Source organism: Tachyglossus aculeatus, chromosome 25, assembly GCF_015852505.1.
Source record: "Tachyglossus aculeatus isolate mTacAcu1 chromosome 25, mTacAcu1.pri, whole genome shotgun sequence".
Taxonomy (NCBI): Eukaryota; Metazoa; Chordata; class Mammalia; order Monotremata; family Tachyglossidae; genus Tachyglossus; species Tachyglossus aculeatus.
Window position 1 is genome coordinate 20,353,313 of NC_052090.1, and position 22,271 is coordinate 20,375,583.

Genomic DNA, 22,271 nt, shown 5'->3' on the forward strand with positions numbered 1-22,271 from the left:
CCTGGAGGGCTCAGCATTTTGGCACAGGCTCAATAAAGGCAGCGCAGTGTCCTCTGGTGAGGAACTGGATGTGACAGAAGTCCGAGCTTTGTCTGGATCCCAATGGATGTGCTATCCCCTAGTCAGGAAGAAAATGTCCGGGGCCGGAAAGGGACAGTGAGCTGTTACCATGATAATAGACCTGCCTTCCTCCCACCTCCCACACCCCATCTCCCAAGTTAATCTGAAGATTATGCTTGTCCCAAATAATTTGGCCAAGGAGATCTAAAAAAATTGCCTCATTCCAGTCATTTCAGAGTTGCAAGAAGCTGCACACTGCAAACCTAGTGCCTTGATTTCAGGCTGCGCTTAGGGAAATGGGAAGATCCAAAAAAGACTGAGAAGTAGTGTGGCCTAGTGGAAAGAGGCCGAGTCTGAGATTCAGAGGACCTGGGTTATAATTCTGGGTCAGCCATGTACCTGCTATGTGATATAGGGCACCTACTTTTCTGTGTCTGTTTCCTCAGTTGTAAAATGGGGCTCTAATCTCCCTCCCACATAGACTGTGAGGCCAATGTGGGATAGGTACTGTCTCTGACAAATGCTTAGTATGTTTTTTGGCACACAGTAAGCACTTACTGGCGGCGCATCATGGCATAGTGGATAGACCACGGGCCTGGGAGTCGGAAGGTCATGGGTTTTAATCCCAGCTCTGTCACTTCTCTGTCACTTATCTGCTGTGTGGTCTTGGGCAAATCACTTCACTTCTCTGTGCCTCAGTTACCTCATCTATAAAATGAGGATAAAAACCGTGAGCCCTATATGGGTCAGGGACTGTGTCCAACTTGATTTGCTTATATCCACCCCAGCACTTAGAACAGTGCCTGGCACATAGGAAACGCTTAACAAATGCCAAAAGTATTATTATTATTCTTACTACAATTAGTAGTAGTAATAGTCATAGTTTTATTTTGGGATTGAAGAAACTAATATTCTCTAGAACTGAGGTACTCTGAGGCTGAGAGAACTCTGTAGCAGAGACAGCTGAACATTCATTCATTCAATTGTTTTTATTGAGTGCTTACTGTGCACAAAGCACTGTTCTAAGCACTTGGGAGAGTACAGTATAACAACAAATGCACTCCTTGGGCTGCCACCGCTGTGACCACCAACAGTCCCACGAGCACTTGCTCCCCCCCCATCGAGAGAGCAAAGATGGTGATAAGGGAATGGGTGGCTGGGTGTTGCAACAGCTGCTCCTTATTCTCTCTCCTATGGAATAGAAGAGCAGAGGTTTTTCAATCAAGCCGTGGAACTTATTGAATGTTTATTGTGTGGAGACATTGTACTAAGTGCTTGGGCGAATACAATTCAACAACCTCAGCTCTGGGAAGGTGGAAGCTGACAGGTGACTGAGGGGAGGGAGAAAGTGAGAAGAAGGGAAATAGTGGGATAGAGGGTGGCAGAGAGAAGGGACATAATGGGATGGGGGGAAGCAGCAGATAGGAAGGGAGGAATCAGTTACTTCTGAGGCCACAGGTCTTAGACTCCAGGAGGAGCTAGAGTGATGAGAAGGAGGAATGAGAGTGGGGGTGCCTGAATCTCCAGGACCAATTTACAGAGTGGCTCTGCCCCAGACATCATCCTGTTGCTGGGCAAGGGGCCCCAGTTTGACTTCTGCCCATGGTTCAGAGTGATATATTGTGATATTTCTCTGCTTTCCCCAGCCATAATAAAGCAGACAAAAAGCAAACAGCAAGGATGCAGTTGAGAGGAGAGATCAATTGAACCTAGTCTTGCCTCTTAGTGTTCAGGAGCAAAGAAGGGGCCCCACGACAGTTAGAGTTATCTCCCCAATTTCAGACTTCTCCTGAGTCTGCCAGGGGACATCTTTCAGGCACAGCTCTTGCAGACTGGGAAAATCCTGGGCCAAAGTCATCGTGAGGCACCCGGCAGGCTCGGGCAGAATGCCCTGGGTCCCTCAAAACTCTTTTCCGAAAGCAGCAAAGCAGGAAGCACACCGAATGTTTGAGTTCTTCTTGGGTGGCCCTTGGGATCTGAGAAAGAAGGTGGGGCGCTTCAGACAGTTTGGCACCCAAAGATGGGCTATCCTGCCTTTGTAGGGGGCAAACTCGGCCTGATGGTCCAGGACTCAGCTGAGGAATGGCTCTCTGATCAGAGGCCAGGTGGACAATGTGGTTGAAACTTTATCCTCGAGGAAGGGGCAGTTTCCTGTGGTTCCTGGAAGGTTTTCCAGGTGACTCCTCAGCCACAGCCTCCCATTACATTGTCTATTAGCTATGGGGGAAAGCTCTCATCTTATACTGCTTCAGGATCCAGAAAATAGAGGGAGCAGAGTGTCCACTGCTCACTGTTCTGGTCTGTGTGGATAAAGAAACATCAAGGCATCAGATCAAAAAAGCAGGGGCCTGGAGAATGGAGGGAAGGGAGTGAGGTCCTCACCACTCTCTAAGAGACTGGAAGAAGAGAATCTCTGACTGAACCAGGTGATGAGCTTGGCTGGCGGCGGGGAGGGGGGCGTCAAAACACCATTAGTCAATGGTATTTATTGAGCGCTTATTCTGTGCAGAGCACTGGTACTAAGTCCTTGAGAGAGTACAAAACAACAAAGTCGGTAGATGCATTCATCACCTATAAGAAGCTTACAGTCCAGTGGAGGAGACACACATTTAAAGAAATTACAGTTAGGGGAAGCAGCGGAGTAAAAGGCAGGTCCCTTGAGGATCTTGGTATTTAATTTACCCTTTTGGCCCGGTGTGGGCCTCCTCCCCAACCCCTTTCCTTAAAACACACACACGCACACACACACACACACACACACACACACACACACACACACACAAAGGAGAAATAGAGATCAAATTTTTTGTGACTCCACAGGGACAGGAAGACACAAAAGTCGAGGGAATTGGGAACCTCCAAAACTTCACGGTGGCCACACCTAAAAACGTACTTGTGTTCAATCCTCCCTGTTTTCAAGGGCAAAGGAGTTCCTCTCCCAGATTGTATAAGGCAAAGGGTTCAAAGTACTAAGTGCTGGGAGGAATATAGTCAATCTTAACAGACATTGTCTCATAAGGGGCTCACAATCTAAGAGGGAGAGTAATAATAATAATTATGGTATTTGTTAAGTGCTTACTATGTGCCAGGCCATATACTAAGTGCTGGGGTAGATACAAGCAAATCGGGTTGAACACAGTCCCTGTCCCAAAGGGGATTCACCGTGACAATCCCCATTTTGCAGATGAGGTAACTGAGGCACAAAGAAGTAAAGTGTCTTGCCCAGCAGACAAGTGGCAGAGCCAGAATTAGAACCTATGACCTTCTGATTCCCAGACCAATGCTCTATCCACTCCACCATGCTGCTCCCCACCATAGTGTATCTCACCCCCATTTTACTGAGAGGGAAACTGAGGCCTCGAGAGGTTAGGGCCCAAAGTCACAGAGGAGGCCATGATGGAGGATTAGCAAACATGTCTCGTGACTCTCAAGCCTATTCCCTGCCCACTAGGTCACACTGCTTCCTCTAGAGCTCAGTGTCTCCCTTACCTTTTAGAGAATGCAACCCCCATGAGAATTCAGATCACCGATTTTCAATTAATTTGAAAATAATTTTCCCCAGTGACTACGTATTGGATTACAGCTTCAAGTGGATAGAGCAGAATAAATAGCAATGATGTAGTTTACTGGATGCCTAGCTAAATGTGAAAATCTAATTTCTAGTATTAGTGTACAATTTTCAAGCATCATAAGGAAATAAATAGAATTCTGTTTGCGCTTGTCATCTGTGAAGTAGAGATGCTCTCATTTTTGACTTTCAATTTCTGAGCCTTCCCGAAAATAGACTTAACTTAAAAATGATTAATTGGATTGCACTAGGGTATATTCATCAAATTGCCTTCAAAAAGGTCCCCACATTTCAAGTCTTGTAGGGTGATCAGACAAGTGTGGTGGCATGTAATAAAGTGGCATGTAAATCATTTTTTAACATTCCCTCCGCCATCTCGGAAGATGCCTCACTCAACTCTTCCAATTGTTCTCTAGTAAGAGCCAGAAAACTCCTCTGAGTGGTTGGGACTAAATAGTAACTTATCTCTTCTGGGATGCCTGGTGACAAGCAAGAGCCTGTTGCTCCAACAGTGCTGCTTTGAGAGCCAACCAGGGCAGCCAGGTTGGTGAGGTGGAGGAAACCAAGATAGTGGCTCTTCCCCTACAAAGTCAGTCAGTCATATTTATTGAGTGCTTACTGTGTGCAGAGCACTGTACCAAGCACTTGTTACCAAACATTGTTATTGTTATATTTTTCACACCATTACTCTTTTCCCCTCTTTCACCCCCTTGTTCCTTCTCCCCCACTTCAAAACCTTATTGAAGGCACATCTCTTCCAAGAAGCCTTCCCTAATTAAGCCCTCCTCTCCTCTTCTCCCACTCCCTTCTGCGCCGCTCTTACTCGTTCATTCATTCATCCTCCCTCCCATCCTCACAGCACATATGCATACATCTGTAATTTACTTGTTTATTTAATCTATTTATTTATATAAATGTGTGTCTCCCCCTCTAGTCTGTGAGCTTGTTGTGAGCAGGAATGTGTCTGTTGTTAGGCTGTACTCTCCCAACTTTGTACACAGTAAGCACTCAATAAATATGATTGACTGAATGAATGAATTCTCTGCTCCCTTCCCAGTCCATTGAAACATCAAGAACCTGGGGTCATCGGATGGTAACTTCTGCATTTCCAGAAAATAAACAACTTACTCTCTTCTGACGACATGGTTGGGCCTTCTGGCTAATTGGAAAATATCATCTCGATAATAGAATACTTCACGCTTAAATAGAATCCACATTCTGAAGAGGTTCAAAAACAATTACTCGACTAATTGCTAGTTGACTTAAAATTTATGCTGCTGGTTATCTGATTTAGTGTAAAAATAAAAGCTCTTGAATATTAAATATTAACTTGTTTGGGGAGATAATTAATCGGGAACTATGGTCCAAGCTCCTCTTTAAGGAGCTCATCTCATATGCATGTTTGAAAATAACTGCACTTCATAGGGAGAAAATTAACTTTAAAAATTCAGATTGAAGACCTCGTTCTTGACATTCCTGGGTAACTTTGATGCCCTTAATGCCAATGGAAGTAGTATGTACATTTTGAAATTGTGGCTGTTCTTGCTAAATTGTAGATTCCCTTCTCATGTCAAAAAATGATGAGTTAATTCAGCGAGTGTTCTATCTGCTTAACTGCAAAGACACCAACTGACATCTGTGCTTTACGTATATTGAGTGTATCTGTGATATTCCCTGATTTTTGTTTTCTTTTCATGCAGCTGATCGGTTTTGTGTATTCCTGTTATGTGATCAGTGTTTTCATGGAGGAAGACGACAGCTGTGAGTACTGATACCCCCCTATCTCTGTAACTCTTTGGCGAGTGACTTAGCTTTCCAATAGCTAATCACATACTGAACTATGAAACCATTCACCCTAAGGACTGAGTGATCTGAATCAACGCAATAATGTGCTGTGGAAAGCTCACACTGATGAGAGGCCACTAAGTATGTCAGACTCCATAGGCCCCCAGCAGCTGCTTGGGTGGGTGAACTCAGGGATCTACCTAATTGTGTCTAAGGAGTCAGAGAGGGATTGAGTCCTAGCTCGCCTCTCTCTGAAGTTGTCACCAGTGTTCTAGAAGTGGCCGGAAATAGAAAACCAGGAGTACCTGTTCACATTACTAATGTGCTAGAGCTAGCAGATGTTTTCAGCCTCCACCTGGTGTAAAACCTGTGATTTAACCCAGAAACCAGCAAGTTTCACTCCTGAAAGCAATAAGGTGGATCCTCAAGGAAGAGCACAGAGTTGGCTGAAAGAAAATTGGGACACAGAGTGTATATTGAGTCTTTTAACCCATTTAAGGTGGGGTAATTAAGTAACCTGCTTGGATAGGAGTGTAATAATGCCAGAAAGCGCACAGATAAGTGGCACCACCTTCCATGGAGAACAGACTGGACGATTGCAACTTGCCATTCTGGAAAGCCAAAGGGCATGAGAGAAGGCTAGAAAATCATGAAGGGAGAGGTCAGGGTGGAAACAGAATCGCTGCCCACAAAACCCCACCCCAGAGGGATGAAGGGATGTCTGTCAATGTTAGAAGGGAGGTGGCTCCAAGATTTCTTCACATGCCGGGGGGTAGGGTGCACAGAGAGAGGAGAAGAGTTAAGTGAAGAGAATCCATTGTCAATGGAAATGGTGAATACAAGTGAATCAGGTTGAACATCCCACATGGGGCTCACAGTCTTAATCCCCATTTTACAGATGAGGGAACTGAGGCCCAGAGAAGTGAAGTAATGTGACCAAGGTCACACAGCAGACAAGCAGTGGAGCAGGAATTAGAACCTGTGACCTTCTGTCTCCCAGGCCTGGGCTCTATACATTAAGCCATGCTGCTTCTGCAAGCAATTTCTATGTGCCAGAGCACCGTGCTGATAATCATGCTGAATGCAGTTCCTATCCCCCATGAGGTTCTCTGTCTAGGAGAGAGGAAGAGGAAGTATCTTATCCCTATTTTGCAAATGAGGAAACTGAGTCACAGAGAGGTTATGTGACTTGTCCTCCATCAACCACCAGGCCAGTGGCAGAACGGGGATTAGAATCTGGATCTGCTGACTCCCCATCCTGCTCTCTTTCTACTAAGGCCATTCAGCCTCACTGGTCTACCTCTCTATCCCTAGGACTAAAACAGCAGTTAACTAACTTCAGTAATGTGATTTAATATGTTATCATTAATGCTTTGTTAGAGTAGCCCATCTGGATATACTGATTTCTATGGTGCCATCAATTCAGACCATATGAAAAGACCAAAGACATAGTATATGGTCAAAGCAGAGCAAATGGATCCAAGAACGCCTGAAAGGAGAAATAGGTGTAGAAAGCTAATAAAAATGTCCTTTTTTTCAAAGTTTCTCAGGCTTAGGACAATTTTATAATTTTCATTCAAGGAAGTGAAAATAAAAGAGAAATTCCAAGGTGCATTTTTATAAGCTGTTTATTCAGTTTGCTTCAGAGAGCAAGACTGATTTAGTAAGAAGAAATTTGCTGGGAGCCAATACCTAAGATTTCATAAACTAACACATTTCATGCCAGCACTTAGTTTTTAAGCATAATGAAATACTCTCCCATTTCATGCAATGTTCTGGAATGGCTAGGTGGATCCTCCTACAGATGCCCAGAGAGCTTGTTCTATATAGAAATGCAGGTGTAATCTAATGTCACAGTATTTGGGTACCAAATAACTCCTGAATCATTGTGATTTAGATCTGACTTAATGAGAATGCCTGCATTATTCAATTCATAAAGTTAAACTTCGTTCTTCGACAGAGACCTGTCAGAGAAACTTAAAAATCACCAACAGTCACTCCTGTGCCTGCCATGTTTTGCCTAATGGATCTACAGAACTATGCTTTAGCTGATGGACACTTTCTGGCGGGTAATAAGTGCTTGAAGAAACATTTATTTCCTGCCACTCTTCTTCTCAGTTGAGTTTCAGTCTCCGGCATGAACTGCTACTTAGAAGGAAGATGATTGCAGGTCAAAGACAGTGAAATGAATGACATGTAAAAGGTACATTTCTGAAATGGTAGTTAATGCCTTCCATCATTCATCCTAATGAAAGAAGTCTATTTCTGTATCCTTTTGTTTTGTTCATTTTTCCCCTTGAGCTATATCCATCTCTATGAGTCCCAATGAGAGACTAGAATATGGGGAATCTGTAATCATAAGGACCTGTCACCCTCTCAGTGAGTCATTTACTCCTAAAAATGGACTTGGAAGCCTGTTACTATCTTGTCTGACTTCCCGAAAAGAATGCTTTTAATCAAGGGGAATGGAGAGGCTTGGCGAAAGATTGCCCCATCCCCACAAAAAAGTAATTAACCTCCATAAACATTTGGCAGGCTCTCAGGAGATCGATTGCTAGCATCATTCCTTCTAAATACAATTCAAATTCATGTAAGCATTACTCTAAAGGCCAGTCTTGTGAATGAAGTGTCTGCTTGAGTTTAGGAGGAATTGTCCAGGCTGTTTTCTCTCTCCAATCCCTCTTCTCCTTCCTACTTAGACTGTGAGCCCCATTTGGGACAGGGATTATGTCCAACCTGATTATCTTGTATCATTCAATCAGTCATATTTATTGAGTGCTCAGTGAGTGCAGAGCTCTGTACTAAGGGCTTGGAAGAGTACAGTATAACAGACACATTCCCTGCCCACAAGGAACTTACAATCTAGAGGGAGAGACAGAAATAAATGACAGATATGTACCTAAGTGCTGTGGGGCTCAGGGGGGAACGGGAATAACAGGAGCAAATCAGAGTGATGCAGAAGGGAGGGGGAGAAAAGGAAAAGAGGGCTTAGTCAGGAAAGGCCAATTGGAGCGGATGTGTCTTTAATAAAGTTTTGAAGATAGGGAGAGAAACTGTCTGTCGAATATGAAGAGGTAGGGCATTCCTGGCCAGAGGCAAGATATGGGCAAAATGTCCGTGGCAAGATAGATGAAATCGAGGTACAGTGAGTAGGTCAACCAAAGTGTGTGGGCTGGGCTGTTGTAGGGGAGTAGTGAGGTGGGGAGGTGATTGAGTGCTTTAAAGCTGATGGTAAGGAGTTTCTGTTTGATGCGGGAGTGGATGGGCAACCACTAGAGGTTTGGAGGAGTGGGGAAACATGAACTGAAACTTTGCACATTGCTTGGCTCATAGAATGTGATTAACAGAAATTGTTATTAGGAGGAGTAAGAGTAGTTGTAGTAGCATCTGTGAACATTGTGGGGATAAAGAAGTAAGAATCTCATTCATTCATTCAATTGTACTTATTGAGCGCTTACTGTGTACAGAGCACTGTACTAAGCACTTGGAAACTACAAGTTGGATGTAAGCCAGTTCATTGCTGAGTCAGAACAGCAATCCCCTCAGGCCAAGATCCATCTCCAGCAGGCAGAGCCGGATGCTGAGAGGAATAGATAATAACTGTGGTATTTGTTAAGTGTTTCCTATGTGCCAGACACTGTACTAAATTCTGGGGAGGATATAAGCAAATCGGTTTGGACTGAGAAGCAGTGTGGTCTAATGAAAAGAGCATGGGTCTGGCAGTTAGAGGACTTGAGTTCTAATCATGTCTCTGCCACTTGCCTGATTGGACAAACCACTTCTCTGTGCCTCAGTTTCCTCTTCAGTAAGAAATGCTCTTACTCCTAATTAAGACCGTGAGCCCCAGTTGGGACAGGGACTGTGTCTAACTTGATTATCTTGTATTTACCCATTGTTTGGCACAGAGTTTGGCAACAGTAAACAAAAATTATCATTATTATTGCATTATTTTTATTATTATTATTTCCCCAGTTGGAATGGAAGTGCCTTGTGGGAAGGGAGTGTGTCACTTGCTTGATTTGTACCTCCTTTAGCACTCAGTATAGTCCAGTGCACCCACTGATTGCTCAATAAATGCTACTGCCACTACCACTACTACCATACCATTTAGTTAAATTTTTATCCTTCTTGCCCTTCCCCGAGGCCCTGGAATTCTTCCCCATTTTCATATATTCAGTCTTCAGTTACCTTCTCTAGAAACTGCTCTGTTTCTGGTCTTCCACTTCAATTACAACTTCACTCGGCCGCCTTAGAAGTGGTCGTGTTTCAAGCTCCATCTCCGCCGCTCTTCTGTTTAAATCTGCTCTTAGAAGGCTCTTATCCCAGTCCTTAGCTTCCAGCACCTAAACGTCTCCATTTAAATTGCATCTAGTGTTATATATATATATTTGTTCTGACGATTTTCTCAGATAATATCCCCATTGCTCTCTATTTGACACCTCTTGTATCTTTATTTGAAAGACTCCTGGAAGACCAAATAGAAAGGGGGAGCCAGCATAGCCTATTGAAAAGAGCACAGGCCTGGTATTCAGAGATCCTCAGTTCTAGTGCCAGCTTCACCCCTTGCCCTGCTGTGTGACCTTGGGTAAGTCACTTAACTTCTCTGTGCCTCAGTCTCCTCATCTAAAAAATGAGGGTGAAATACATGTTCTCTTCCCTGTAGAGCCCCAAGAGGGGCAGGGTCTTTGTGGCCAAAGCTAACAAGCTGGGTTCAGGCTCTCATTGGTCAAAGTTGAGTTTAAGTTTGGTGCAAGATGTCATTGGTGAAGACTGGGGAGCTGGCCTCAGTTAATAAACACAGCTAGGTCTCAAAACTCTCAAGACCACCAGCTGAGTGCATCTGTCTTTCTTTCTCTTCATCCCCCATGATGCCCTATCTTTGCCTGGTTCCACTGGGTTCTCTGACTTGACCAGTGTCTAGTCATTACCTCTTTTTCCATCTTCCTAAGACCTACCCTACATAGGTAGATCTCAGCTCAGAGAAGACCTGATCATCTCCGAAATGAAAGAATTGAAGGCAAAGTTCTTTGCAAAAAATGATGTCCTAAAACCATTTCCCTGCAAATTCCTTCTGAGGATTGAGCAGGGAAGACAGGGTGTGTGGGAGAGAGAAGCAGCATCATCTAGTGGATACGGCCCGAGCCTGGGAGTCAGAAGGACTGGGTTTGAACTCTGGCTCCACTGCTTGTATTCTATGGGATCTTGGAGAAGTCATTTAACTTCTCTGTGCCTGTTACATCATCTGTAACTGAGGATAATCTTTTATCTACCTCAGCACTTAGTACGAGCCTGGCACAGAGAAAGAGCTTAACAAACACCATTAAAAAAAGGAGGAAAAAGGTTTGTCCGGCCATCAGCTGTAGCAACAGGACATGTGCTTAAACTGTTTTTGCGGGACTAGTGATGATTCACTCTGAGCCATCCACACTCTCTTGCCCAGTCCCCCCTGTGACCAATGACAGCATTGAGAGGTAAACGGCAGAGATCACGGGTGCAGTCCGAGGGGACAAAACTGAATCTCTGGGGCTGCAACAGAAAAGAAGAGGAGGAATAGGTGCAGTTCCTCAATGAACGAGCCCAACATGAGATCTGGTGGGCCAGCTGGTGGAGGAACATCAGGACACTTTACACGGATTCAAGGAGGAACGGTTTCAGATGGGGAGGAGGCAGATGGATCAGAGAGGAAAGAAAGGCTTCTCCAGGCTGCCGTCTTAAATTATGGAAGAGAATCTTCCAGAGATGCATTTGGGTGGGGGGTGGGGGGGTGTTCCTTGTTGACTTCCGAGGGGCTGGGTGATAGAACCTCACACATGCTGGGGGTGAGGTTCCCCAGATCAATCCACCCATTCAGCCCTCAGCGGTATTCCTCATATGAAGAGCAGCACAGAGGGGAAATCCATTACTCTAAGTTCTCTTCTGCTTGTGTGTAAACAAGGACCCAGCCAGGGAGACGAGTTTGACCCAGAGGGATGCTTGTTATCCAAAGGAAAAGTGGTTTCTGAGCTCCTGTTCTTGTGGGCGCATTGCAAAGTTTTGAGTGGCTGGGTACTCTCCAGGCAGTCAACATGAAGCACTTGGGCCCACCTGGAGCCCTCCAAGACCCACTGGGCCTTGGGCCGCCTCTCAGCTCTGTCAAAAATGCTTGTCAGGGATTTGAGATGACTCAAGTGGTAACCACACAGAGATTCATTTACAAGTGATATTCTTTCTTCCAAGAAGTGCCTTGGCAGCCATGGGCCGGGTATGAGTTTGGCATAGGAAACAGACTTAAAATGCCCTGGGAGTAAAAACTCTCTCATCTAATCACAGGAGGATTTCTGCTGTCATTCAGCAGCATGGAGGGGGCTGCCTGGTCCCTCCAGAACTGTGTTGGGGGTAGAGTGGCAGGGCTCTGCTTTATCTCAAGGGCCAGAGCGCACAAGCGTTTCTGACTGGATGGTGTGGATGGAAAATCGGTGTGGCAACTTCTGCTCGACCGAAAAGCCAGATGTGAAAACACTGATGGTGGGGTGGGGGAGGGTGGTGGCTTGGTGAAGATTGTAACTGATTGCTGATCAAGCCCCCTTGGCACTTGAAGAAAAATGGAAGGTGAATTGGGGGGGAAACATCTTGAACTGGAGCAATTCTCAGGTTCAGGCTGGCCATTTGGAACTTCATCGCCATAATGATGATGATAGTATTTATTTTATTAAGTGCTTACTGGTACTATGCTAAGCACTGGGTTTGATACCTTCAGAGCAGAGATCCCCAGCCCATGTGGGGTTCACAGACTAAGTGGTTGGAAGGACAGGCATTTTATCCCCATTTTACAGATAAGGAAACTGAGGCCCAGAGAAGCTAGTTGGCTTACCCAAGGTCCTACTGCAGGCCAGTGATGGGGTTGGGGCAAGAACCAGGTCTACTAATTCTCAGTCTGGGGTTCTTTCCAATAGGCCTCACTGCCTCCCTGGCAGTCAGTTGGTACAGCCTTGTGCCAAGATAAAGGGTCTGTGGGTTTGGGGAGAGGGGCAGATGAGAGCCTTCTTAGATGGTTGGAGGGTAGTCCTGTACAGAGACCGGGGGATGACCTTGATGACCTCTTCAAGACCCTGCCATTTCAGAATTAGGAACCAATTCTTTTGTGAGAGAAATTATTCTGGCAGCTAGCACAGAAAAGAAAAAAAAATGATGGTAGTTGTTAAGCACTTACAGGCACTGTAATAAGCACTGGGGTGGATACAAACAAATTGCTTTGAATACAGTCCCTGTCCCATGTGGGGCTCACAGTCTCAATCCCCATTTTACAGATGAGGTAACTGAGGCCCAGATAAGTGAGGGACTTGCCCAAGGTCACACAGCAGCCAAGTGGTGGAGTCAGGATTTGAACCCATGACCTTCTGACTATCAGGCCCTATCTCTATCTACCATGCTGCTTCTCTGAGGCGTCATTGAAATCTATGTAGAAAAGGTATCTATAGGTGGGTGAGTCACTATCTTCTTCTTAACAGCCAAATCCTTTATGAACGTATCAATACTCCGACACCAGTCTAACTGGAAGTTTGGAACTTGGTGTGGTGAAGTTTTCAGTTCCCAAGATTCCGTGATTCCTGGAGAACCGCTGGACAGCCCTCTGGCTATTCATTTCAGCTCTAGGGGTTAAGGCATTCTGTGTCCGCTTTGAATTTTTGGATCTATTTCACACCTACCTGGGTGTTATGATTATGATTTGTCATTATTTGCTTTGTTCTAATTTAAGTCTTCAGTCTTGTATGTGCTTTTTTGTTCCTATCTATCTATATTTATTTATTTTGGACTGTTATATTTTCAGTTGATTTTATAGGTGGACTTGACACCCTCCCCTACCACCAGCCCCCCCCGGGATCATGTTAAATCTGCCCGTTAAACCTGTAAGTAGGAGGGAGGAGGGGGTGGGTAATGATGGGGGTGACATTAATCCTTCGAACTTGGCCCTGACTAACCTACTCGGTGCTTTATTTGTCCTGGGAGAGGTACTTAATAATTGTGATTATTTGTTAAATGCTTAGTAAATGCCAAGTCCTATATTAAGGCCTTCCCAGACAGAGTCCACTCCTTCCTCTCCTCCTCCTCCTCCTCTGCCTTACCTCCTTCTCTTCGCCACAGCACCTGTATATATGTATATATGTTTGTTCGTATTTATTACTCTATTTATTTATTCAACTCGTACATATCTATTCTATTTATTTTATTTTGTTAATATGTTTTGTTTTGTTCTCTGTCTCCCCCTTCTAGACTGTGAGCCCACTGTTGGGTAGGGACCGTCTCTATATGTTGCCAACTTATACTTCCCAAGTGCTTAGTACAGTGCTCTGCACACAGTAAGCGCTCAATAAATATGATTGATTGATGGATTATTAAGCACTGGGGTAGAAGCAAGATAATGAGATTGAGACCAGTCCCTGTTCCACCTGGAGTTCACAGCCTAAGTAGGAGAGCGTTGGGTTTAATTCCCATTTTATGGATGAGGAAACGAGCCCAAAGAAATTAAGCGACTTGCCCGAAGTCACACAGCAGGTAAATTGCATCCCTGGCATTAGAACCCAAGTCCTCTGATTCCCAGACTTGGGCTCTTCCCAATAGTCCACATGGCTTTCTGTGCTCTTTGCACCTGGGGGGCAAACCCTGGAAAAACCAGGCCCCCTCCTAGGTGGTGGACAATCTCTGCCTGGGAAGTTCGAGGGTAGTTGCTGGGAGGGGTTTTATGGAGGAGCCCCAGTTCTTCCAAGGACCAAGGCTCCATGGTGGCTCTGTGGCTACCTGATAAACCAGGAATGGACAAGCCCAAGGCCAGCTCAGGGCAGCTCTACCCTGCTGCCCGGTCTCCGTTGGTTCCATTAAGGGAGACTGCCAAGTGAAATCACCTTTAATCAAGCAGCGCTTCCAGTAGGAAGTAACACAAACACATTCCTGAACCACAAGTCCCATAAAAGGGGCTAAAAAGTATCTATTTTAAAAGTGATTACAAAACACGTATGACATAATCAAATAGCAATGTAAACCTGTAGCCATAATGAACTATTTTGAATTAGATTTGGGGAGGGAGTACCTAAATAAAATCCTAAATTTCAAAGTGCAAACGGCATCTTGTTCTAAGGTACTAAAAATCTGTCATTATCTATGCTAAATAAATCTGTCATTATCTATGCTGTCATCACCCAGTGGAGTCAGTGGAAATACTTTGGAGGTTGAAGAGGTGAGGGGAGAGGCCTAAACAGAAGCAAACTTTGCACCCACATCTCTGCATTAAAATTCAGTTACACCACAGAAAGAGCACTCAAAGAAGTTGGTCAGGGTGGGAATCTTCCTGGCTAACTATTACAAATTCAGTTAAGGGGCCTTCCAAGAATTGGCCGTTACATTTATCACAGGAAGGAGATTTCTTCTTTCATTTCATCGAAGGTGAGTGTTATTTGTCAACCCTCAGTGCAAGGTTATGAAAAGCAGCATTTATTCCCAGCAACAGGGACAGGCTGTTGGCCTAGGAGAGAGGAGATACTTGAGCTCAGTCACTCTTTACCAGACCAGATTTGCTAGTGCCTTCCCACCCCCTTCCCCTGGTTGAATCGCCTCCTGCCTTCGGAAAAGCGTCTGCCCCATCTTCTTTCTGAAGGGCTATAGTCACCTGCCCCAATTTAGAGTCTTCTCCAAATTGGTCAGGCAAACATCGATCCCTTCTCCCGCTTGCCAATAAAGATATTTGTATGGGACCAGTGAAATGGTTTCCATCCCAGGAAAGTGACAGGTTCTAGAACAAACAGCCTGGCAGTGGCAGAACACACAGCCGGAGGGTGATGAGCTGAATTGGGCTCTTTTTACTTAGAGAAGGAGCAAGGCCTAGTGGATAGAGCATGGGCCTAGGAATCAGAAGGACCTGGGTTCTAATCCCAGCTCCGCCACATGTCTGCCGTGTGACCTTGAGCAAGTCACTAAACTTCTCTGCATCTCAGTTACTTCATCTGTAAAATAGGGATTAAGACTGTGAGTCCTATGTGGGATATGTACTGTGTCCATCCTGATAAGCTTGTATCTATCCCAGCGCCTGGTACATAGTAAGCACTTAACAAATACCAGAAAACAAAAAAGACTCTGAAGGATGTGGACAGAAGAATGGTCATTGAGTCCCCCAGCTGACTCCAAGAAAGGGGTGAGGGGAAAGAGAAGTTGAGAGTTCCTGAGCACTGACAAGGATGGTGGGAAGTCAAAGAAGGGTTCTTCACTGTCATTATCCTCCATGGTATTGAGTAAGCACAACTTGGTACAAAACACTGCATTAAGACCTCATCTGTGTCAAAGGGTAATACCAGTTATGGAATGGAGTGAATGGAGCTAGGATGGGACTGAACTCAAGCTAAATCTGAATTCAAGCCATGGTGTGGGGAAATGTCTGGCCGAGCTAGTCACAAGGGAGCCAATGTGGAGGCCTGTTTGAGAAGTCAGAGGTGGTAGTACCAACTGGATTCCAGCAGGAATGAAGCAATTGTTGTTTTGAGCCATGCTGTTCCAGAATGTTGCTTGGGTCAGAAGATTGGAAAAGTGGCAGAGCCTAGGTGAAAACCCAGGTCCTCTGAATCGCAGGCCTGTTTCCACTTTGCTGCTTGTTGAACAGTAGAGAAGCAGTATGGGCTAGACTAAAGAGAATGCGTCTGGGAGTCAGAAGGCCTGAGTTCTAAGCTTGACTGTACCTCCTCCATGCTGTGTGACTGTGGGCAAGTCACTCCAATTCTCTGTGCCTCATTTCCTCATCTGGAGAATGGGTATTCAATGCCTGTTCTCCCTACCTTTCAGACTGTGAGTGTATCTGCCCCACTGCTTTAATTCAGTGTTTGGCGTAATAATAATAATAATAATAATAATAATAATAATAATAATAATAACAATAATGATGGCATTTGTTAAGTGCCATGCACTGTTCTAAGCGCTGTGGGGGATACAAGGTAATCTATCCCACATGGGGCTCACAGTCTTCATCCCCATTTTACAGATGAGGTCACTGAGGCCCAGAGAAGTGAAGTGACTTGCCCAAAGTCACACAGCTGACAAGTGGAGGAGCCGGGATTTGAACCCATGACCTCCGACTCCAAAGCCCGTGCTCTTTCCACTGAGCCACGCTGCTTCTCTGAGCCACACTTAACAAATACCACAATTATTATTACTATTGTTATTAGAACTGTGCAACTGTTTTAGTATTGGGGAATGGGAAAAGAAGGGGGCGAGGCAGAAGCTAGCTGGTTTGGGACTCGGTGGCGGGTGGGACTTGGGGTATCCATCTTTGTCCCTCTGCCTTTTCTCATTTTCCATGATTCATCGAGGCATGTCCATCGAAAACCATTCCCAATTACCCATCTCGCCATTCTGGAGCAGGAACATATAACATCAAGTTGGAAAGTTCCTGGCTAACTGCCAACTCCACCCCTCTGGGAAGGTAGAATGACCAAGTGGAAAGAGCACAGTCCTGGAAGTCAGGATAACTCAGTCTAGTCCCAACTCTGCCTCTGGCCTGCTGAGTGACCTTGGCCAAGTCCCTCAACCTCTCTGGGCCTCATGTATAAAACGGAGATGATCGTTCCTCTCAGGGATAATGTGCAGGCCAAATGAGATAACTGATGTAAAACCTCTTTGGAAAAATGAAAGCGCTGTAGAAATTCAAGGTGGTATTGTTAATGATAGGCACAGTCAAACCTGTGTCATGTTGGCTCAGAGGCAAGGAGGTGGTAGAAGAGTGGGCAGAATCCAGCTGTCTGGGATCCCTGTAAAGGGTTTCTAGGGGCACAGGGCCGCGGGGTCGGACGAGGTGCCAAGTCCCATCATCTCTTTACCCCCCACCCTAGCAACCAGTGAAACACTACATCTGAGATCACTGGGCCTGCGGTCTTCAGCAGGGGTCAAGGTCACCTAAAGGATGCTCTGTATCCACTATGTCTCCACTCCGGAACCTGAAAACAATACTTCGATCTCTCTGGGGAACCTGACTGGCCCTTCCTTCTCTGGATGCAGGTGGGCATTTAAGGTGCTTGATGAGATAGTATTTCTAAAGGCAGAGCACAGTGGGGCAGAGCAGAGAAGTTTAGAAAAGGAGAGCGAGGAAGATCAAAATTGAGCTACACAATAAGAGCTGAAGCAGTTGGCTCAGATAATGCAGCCCAGGGGAGTGGGGATGAACCAAGGAGAAGTACGTGAGTGACAGGGATTGACTGAGTGAAGCAGACAATGAGAGCCAACCTTAAAACTGGCTCCATCACTCAAAGCTAAAGACAAATTTATCTGCTGTTAGGGCAAGTAGCTTAGCTCTTCTTCCCAGACTCCTGGTTAGCCTAAGTGCCTCAGGCACCAATAGCCAGGGACTGGTGTCATCAATTAGAGGTCACCCACCTGAGATTCCTGTATCAATCAATCAATCAGTGGTGTTTATTGAACACTTACTGTGAGCAGAGCATCATACTAAAAATTTGGGCAAGGTCAAAATGACAGAGTTGGAAGGCACATTCTACAGTCTAGAGGATGTTCATCTGCTTTCTGAGACATCATTTGGAAGTTGAAGGCTTTGTACTATGGAGTTTGGGCTGGTAGGGGAATTTTCCTTTGGAGATTCTGTTCTTTGGTGGAAAGGTTTCTTTGTGGAAGGTAATTCCAGATCCCAGAGTATCTTTGAGCAGATTCAGTGGGACAAACATGAGGTAACCAAGGGCTGACATCCTTCAGTTCTTTGGTCCTTGCCAGTGACATCAAACGACCCCTCTGTAGCATGCCTACCGGTGTGGAATGTGACTTGGCTTGGGAGTGAGGGGTGAGAGCTTCTGTTGCATCTGATAGTGACTCCACTGACTCTGTGGTTTCAGTTCATTGAGAAGGTCCCTTGCATGTTGTCCACAGAAAAGCAGGAGGCCCTTCTCCTAGTGTCTTGTTCAGTGAGGTCAAATGGCCCCTCTGCAGTGTACCCACCGGTGGTGGAATGTGACTTGGTTTGGAAGTGAGGAGTGAGAGCTTCTGTTGCATCTGATAGTGACTCCACTGACTTGGTGGTTTCAGCGTCATTGAGAAGGTCCCTTGCATGTTGTCCACAGAAAAGCAGGAGGCCCTTCCCCTAGCATCTTGTCCAGGTGGGCTGGGCGGCCCTTCCTTAAATCAGGAACCACAATATGCTACTGTCACTGCAGCAACCCAGAGAGCAGCAGCCCAGAGAGGCTGGGCTGCCAACTTTACATGGAATTTTACTTTAGGGATGGAGGGGAAGGAAGGGTACAGACTACTGTGGTTTGCCGGTGGTGGGTGGCACTGCACCATCCACACACTCACGATCTTCCCCCAACCCCCCACCTAGAGCCAGCAACACACCCTGTGCAGAGATGGGCGGAGAGCATGGGGGCTGTCTGTGGTCATGGAGATGTTCTCTGAAAGCTGTCCTGAGCACCAGACAACATTCTACCCACTGGTAGGATCACAGTGGCTGCAACTGTCTCTCCACCAGGCACCTTCTCCACCAACCCTGCAACAAACACATACACAGCTGTCGATTGCCTAGTTCTATCCCATGCATACAATCAGTTGTCAGGGAAGTTCTCCCAAATGCCTCAAGTAGGGCTCAGCATGTATTGTTGCTGAAGGTACCTTGTCAGCAAAGCAGAATGTCAAATACCAACTGGGCGATGCAATGCCTGGAGTCTGCAGACAAGCATGGAGCCCAAACAGAACAGGATCCAGGTTCCAAGTGGATGGGATCCAGGCATTAACACATCTTGTGTGTTCATTGTGGTTTTGTTGTGTGGTTTTTCTCTCATGAAATTTATAAGCTTTAATTGGAAACTTTCAATGAAGTATTTCACATCCCATTTGGAAAGGTTCTGGGTTGCCAGTGACCTGGAGGATTCATTCATTCAGTTGTATTTATTGAGCACTTACTGTGCTCAGAGCACTGTACTAAGCTCTTGGGAAATACAAGTTGGCAACATATAGAGACGGTCCCTATCCAACAACAAGTTCACAGTCTAGAAGGGGGAGACAGACAGGAAGCACCAGTGAGACTGATGGGGATTTAGGGAGAGGCTACAACTTCCAATCAGGTATGGAAATGTTCAGGTTATGTTTTTATTCTTAATATGAAAGCACTAGAAGCTTCCCTCCCATGTCCACATTTGGGAATATGAATTCAGGCAGATCCAACCCCGTTTTCCATATCTGTAATAGACTTCCCTATGGTTTTTCCAAGCTGCTCTGTCTCTGGCCACCACAGTGCCACTTTGTGGTTGACAGAGGACAGAATGGCTGTGTGGCTGACAATTTCCCTCCCTAGATTCATATCTGTCACTTGTCCTGTTTACCTGGTCCCCTCCAATTAGATTAGCAGGAACCCACAAACGTGCCACTTTCTTTGAAGTAACTTGCATTTTCTATTTCAGGTCGAAATAAGTAACATATGGTGACTGGGCTGTATCCACTGAACACATTGACCTGAGACGGAAAGAAATCAACCTAAGACGGAGAGCACCCCGAGCGAAAAACGCTTCTCACGGACACACCACCTCTCGAATTTTTAGGAAGAACGGACAGCCCCTTGATTTTCCAGTCACCAACGAGTCCATCGATCACAGCCTGCATCATATCCACATTGTCGTTAAGTGAACTGTAGGTACCAGGGTGGCTTTTTTTTAACCATTTGCTATGAAAATGGACATGTGTAAATCGAAACCTGAAGGGGGTTTTTTTATGCTGTCTAGTGTAAGGTGTGAAAAACGAGGGTATCTGGGATGAGGCCCTTCAGTCAGCTTCTATGAGATATAGGTGTGCATATTTCTATGACTGCATTAGAATTCTAAACCTGATGCAGTTGTAGTATGGCTGCTAGTACCTGTGTTGGCCAAGGTGAGCTGTGGACATTGCCAGATGCCTGCAGGATGGTGCTTTGCTCCCTGCCACCCTGTCTCCCTTCTGGGTTTTTCAAACCTGAACAGAAGACAGGGTACGTCCCTCATCAATCCATCAGTGGTATTTATTGAATGATTACTGTGTGTGGAGCACTGTACTAAGTGCTTATCTTCCATTGCCCTATCCCTTAAGCGGTTGGGGTGTTCAGCTCCTCTCTTGCCCTCAGTGACTCTGCTCCCCAAGGTGGAGGGGAGAGGCAAAGGGAGAGTCCAGGGATGGTTCAGTCTATGAAACATCTTACCCTTGGGGTGCTGTGGATCTCTGTAATTTGCACATTTTCTACTTTTTTTCCACTTCCTCCTTTGGAGACACTCACATGCGTAGAGTTGGCATCTCGGCACCAATCACAGCCTTAGACGCCTCTGCCGGATGCCCCTGTTGCTGGAAGAGAAAGAAATGAATAGATTGGGCCGGGGAAATCTCTGAAATGTTTCTTGAGAAGAACATGTCCAGAACTGAGAGAAGTGGTGCACCAACACAGAGAGGGATTTAAGCAAAATCGTTTTCTGTGGAGGAAGTGGCTCCCCTAAGCCCCTTCCTGTTCTTTGACATTTCCTAGTTTTCCCCACTGGGCACCCGGGTGGAATTTACTGCAGGCAAAGGGTCCCAATCTAAAGAGAGGCTTCCTTCAACTCCCTGAACCGACATGACATGGCAGATTGGGCCGTCACAGGTGACCCCCTCCCCTCCCCCTTCCCACCCAGTACCTGACCCTTTCCCTTAGGACTTAGCTCAAAACCTAGAAAGTAGCAGTGTGAACAGCAACACACTTTGTCACCTCCTGATTCCACCCCCCACCTCCTCTTCCACCTCTCAATGCACTTAGACTCCTTGGTGATTTAACCCCATTCTCACACCTCACCCTGTCCTGGTCCCAAGCAGAGCCTCATTGGTGCGTCACCCTCAAAACTGCCCCAGTTAGTCTTTTGAAGGTTGTCTGCCCTCCTTGCTTGAGGCTATGTAAAAGCTGAGCGAGCCGCACTGACAACTGCTCTTGCTCTGGACGCCACTGGTTCCCTCCTATCTTCTCCAGCTCTGGGTAGGTGATTCAGGGGGCTCAAAGAAGGTAATGTGGAGCCCAGATTATAGTGATGGGCACTGGCCAGGCTGGCCTCACCTCTTGCTCGGCCTCCTAATGAGGACCTACTCAGAGCTTTCTCATGAAGTCCTTTCCTGCCATTTCCCTTCTGATCCTCCCCAGTGACAGTAGAAGTGCCCAGTGGCCTGGAAGCCCTGCCACAAGTCAGTGCCATCCTTAGCCTAGGGCAGTGAGGCCAATTGCTCTGGGCCCCTGGACCAAGGCTCCCTCCCCATGCCACACACCCACCAATCGCCCTTCTAGACTGTGAGCCCACTGTTGGGTAGGGACCGTCTCTATATGTTGCCAACTTGTACTTCCCAAGCGCTTAGTACAGCGCTCTGCACACCGTAAGCACTCAATAAATACAATTGATTGATTGATTGATTGCAGCTGCTACAAGGAGAGGGCAGGAATGACTTTTCTGTGATCTTGTCCTGAATATCCATGTTGTTGGTCTGCCTGTTGTCCGGACCTCCTCAGCCTGCTTGTTACATTCTGGGGGCCGGGTGGTCTACCTCAAAGAACATTTGGGCATCTGTTTGGTGGTAGGGGAATTGCGTGCCTCTTTCCCGAATTTTTGCACCCGCATTGGTTCTGGTTCCAGGGGCAATCAGCCACACCCGATGTTGGAAGCCCAAGGGTTGAAGTCTGGTGGGTCCAGGGGCTCTTGGCAAGGGGATCCGAGGTGCCATGACCCCCTGCCGGGGAAAGCACAGTACCCATCTCCTCAGGGGCTGATGTTTCCTCATTGTAGAGGAGTGTCCTATCAGATGTGATTCCCCATCTCATGCTAGCAGGTGGCATCTCTCAGAAGTCCTGCTGTCTGGGGAGGCAGAGGGT

The 22,271-nt window shown here is 46.1% G+C and overlaps 1 protein-coding gene across 1 annotated transcript in view; it reads left to right on the top strand.

The window, feature by feature from the left end:
* Window positions 1-20,205, top strand: part of NKAIN3 (sodium/potassium transporting ATPase interacting 3) — a 293,652-nt gene extending 273,447 nt beyond the window's left edge. Inside the window, exons 5-6 of the mRNA XM_038766751.1 lie at window positions 5,329-5,389; window positions 19,825-20,205. Of these exons, the coding sequence (XP_038622679.1) occupies window positions 5,329-5,389; window positions 19,825-19,838 (75 nt within the window). The 3' untranslated portion in view covers window positions 19,839-20,205. The remainder of the gene's footprint in view (window positions 1-5,328; window positions 5,390-19,824) is intronic.
* The last annotated feature ends 2,066 nt before the right edge of the window (window positions 20,206-22,271 follow it).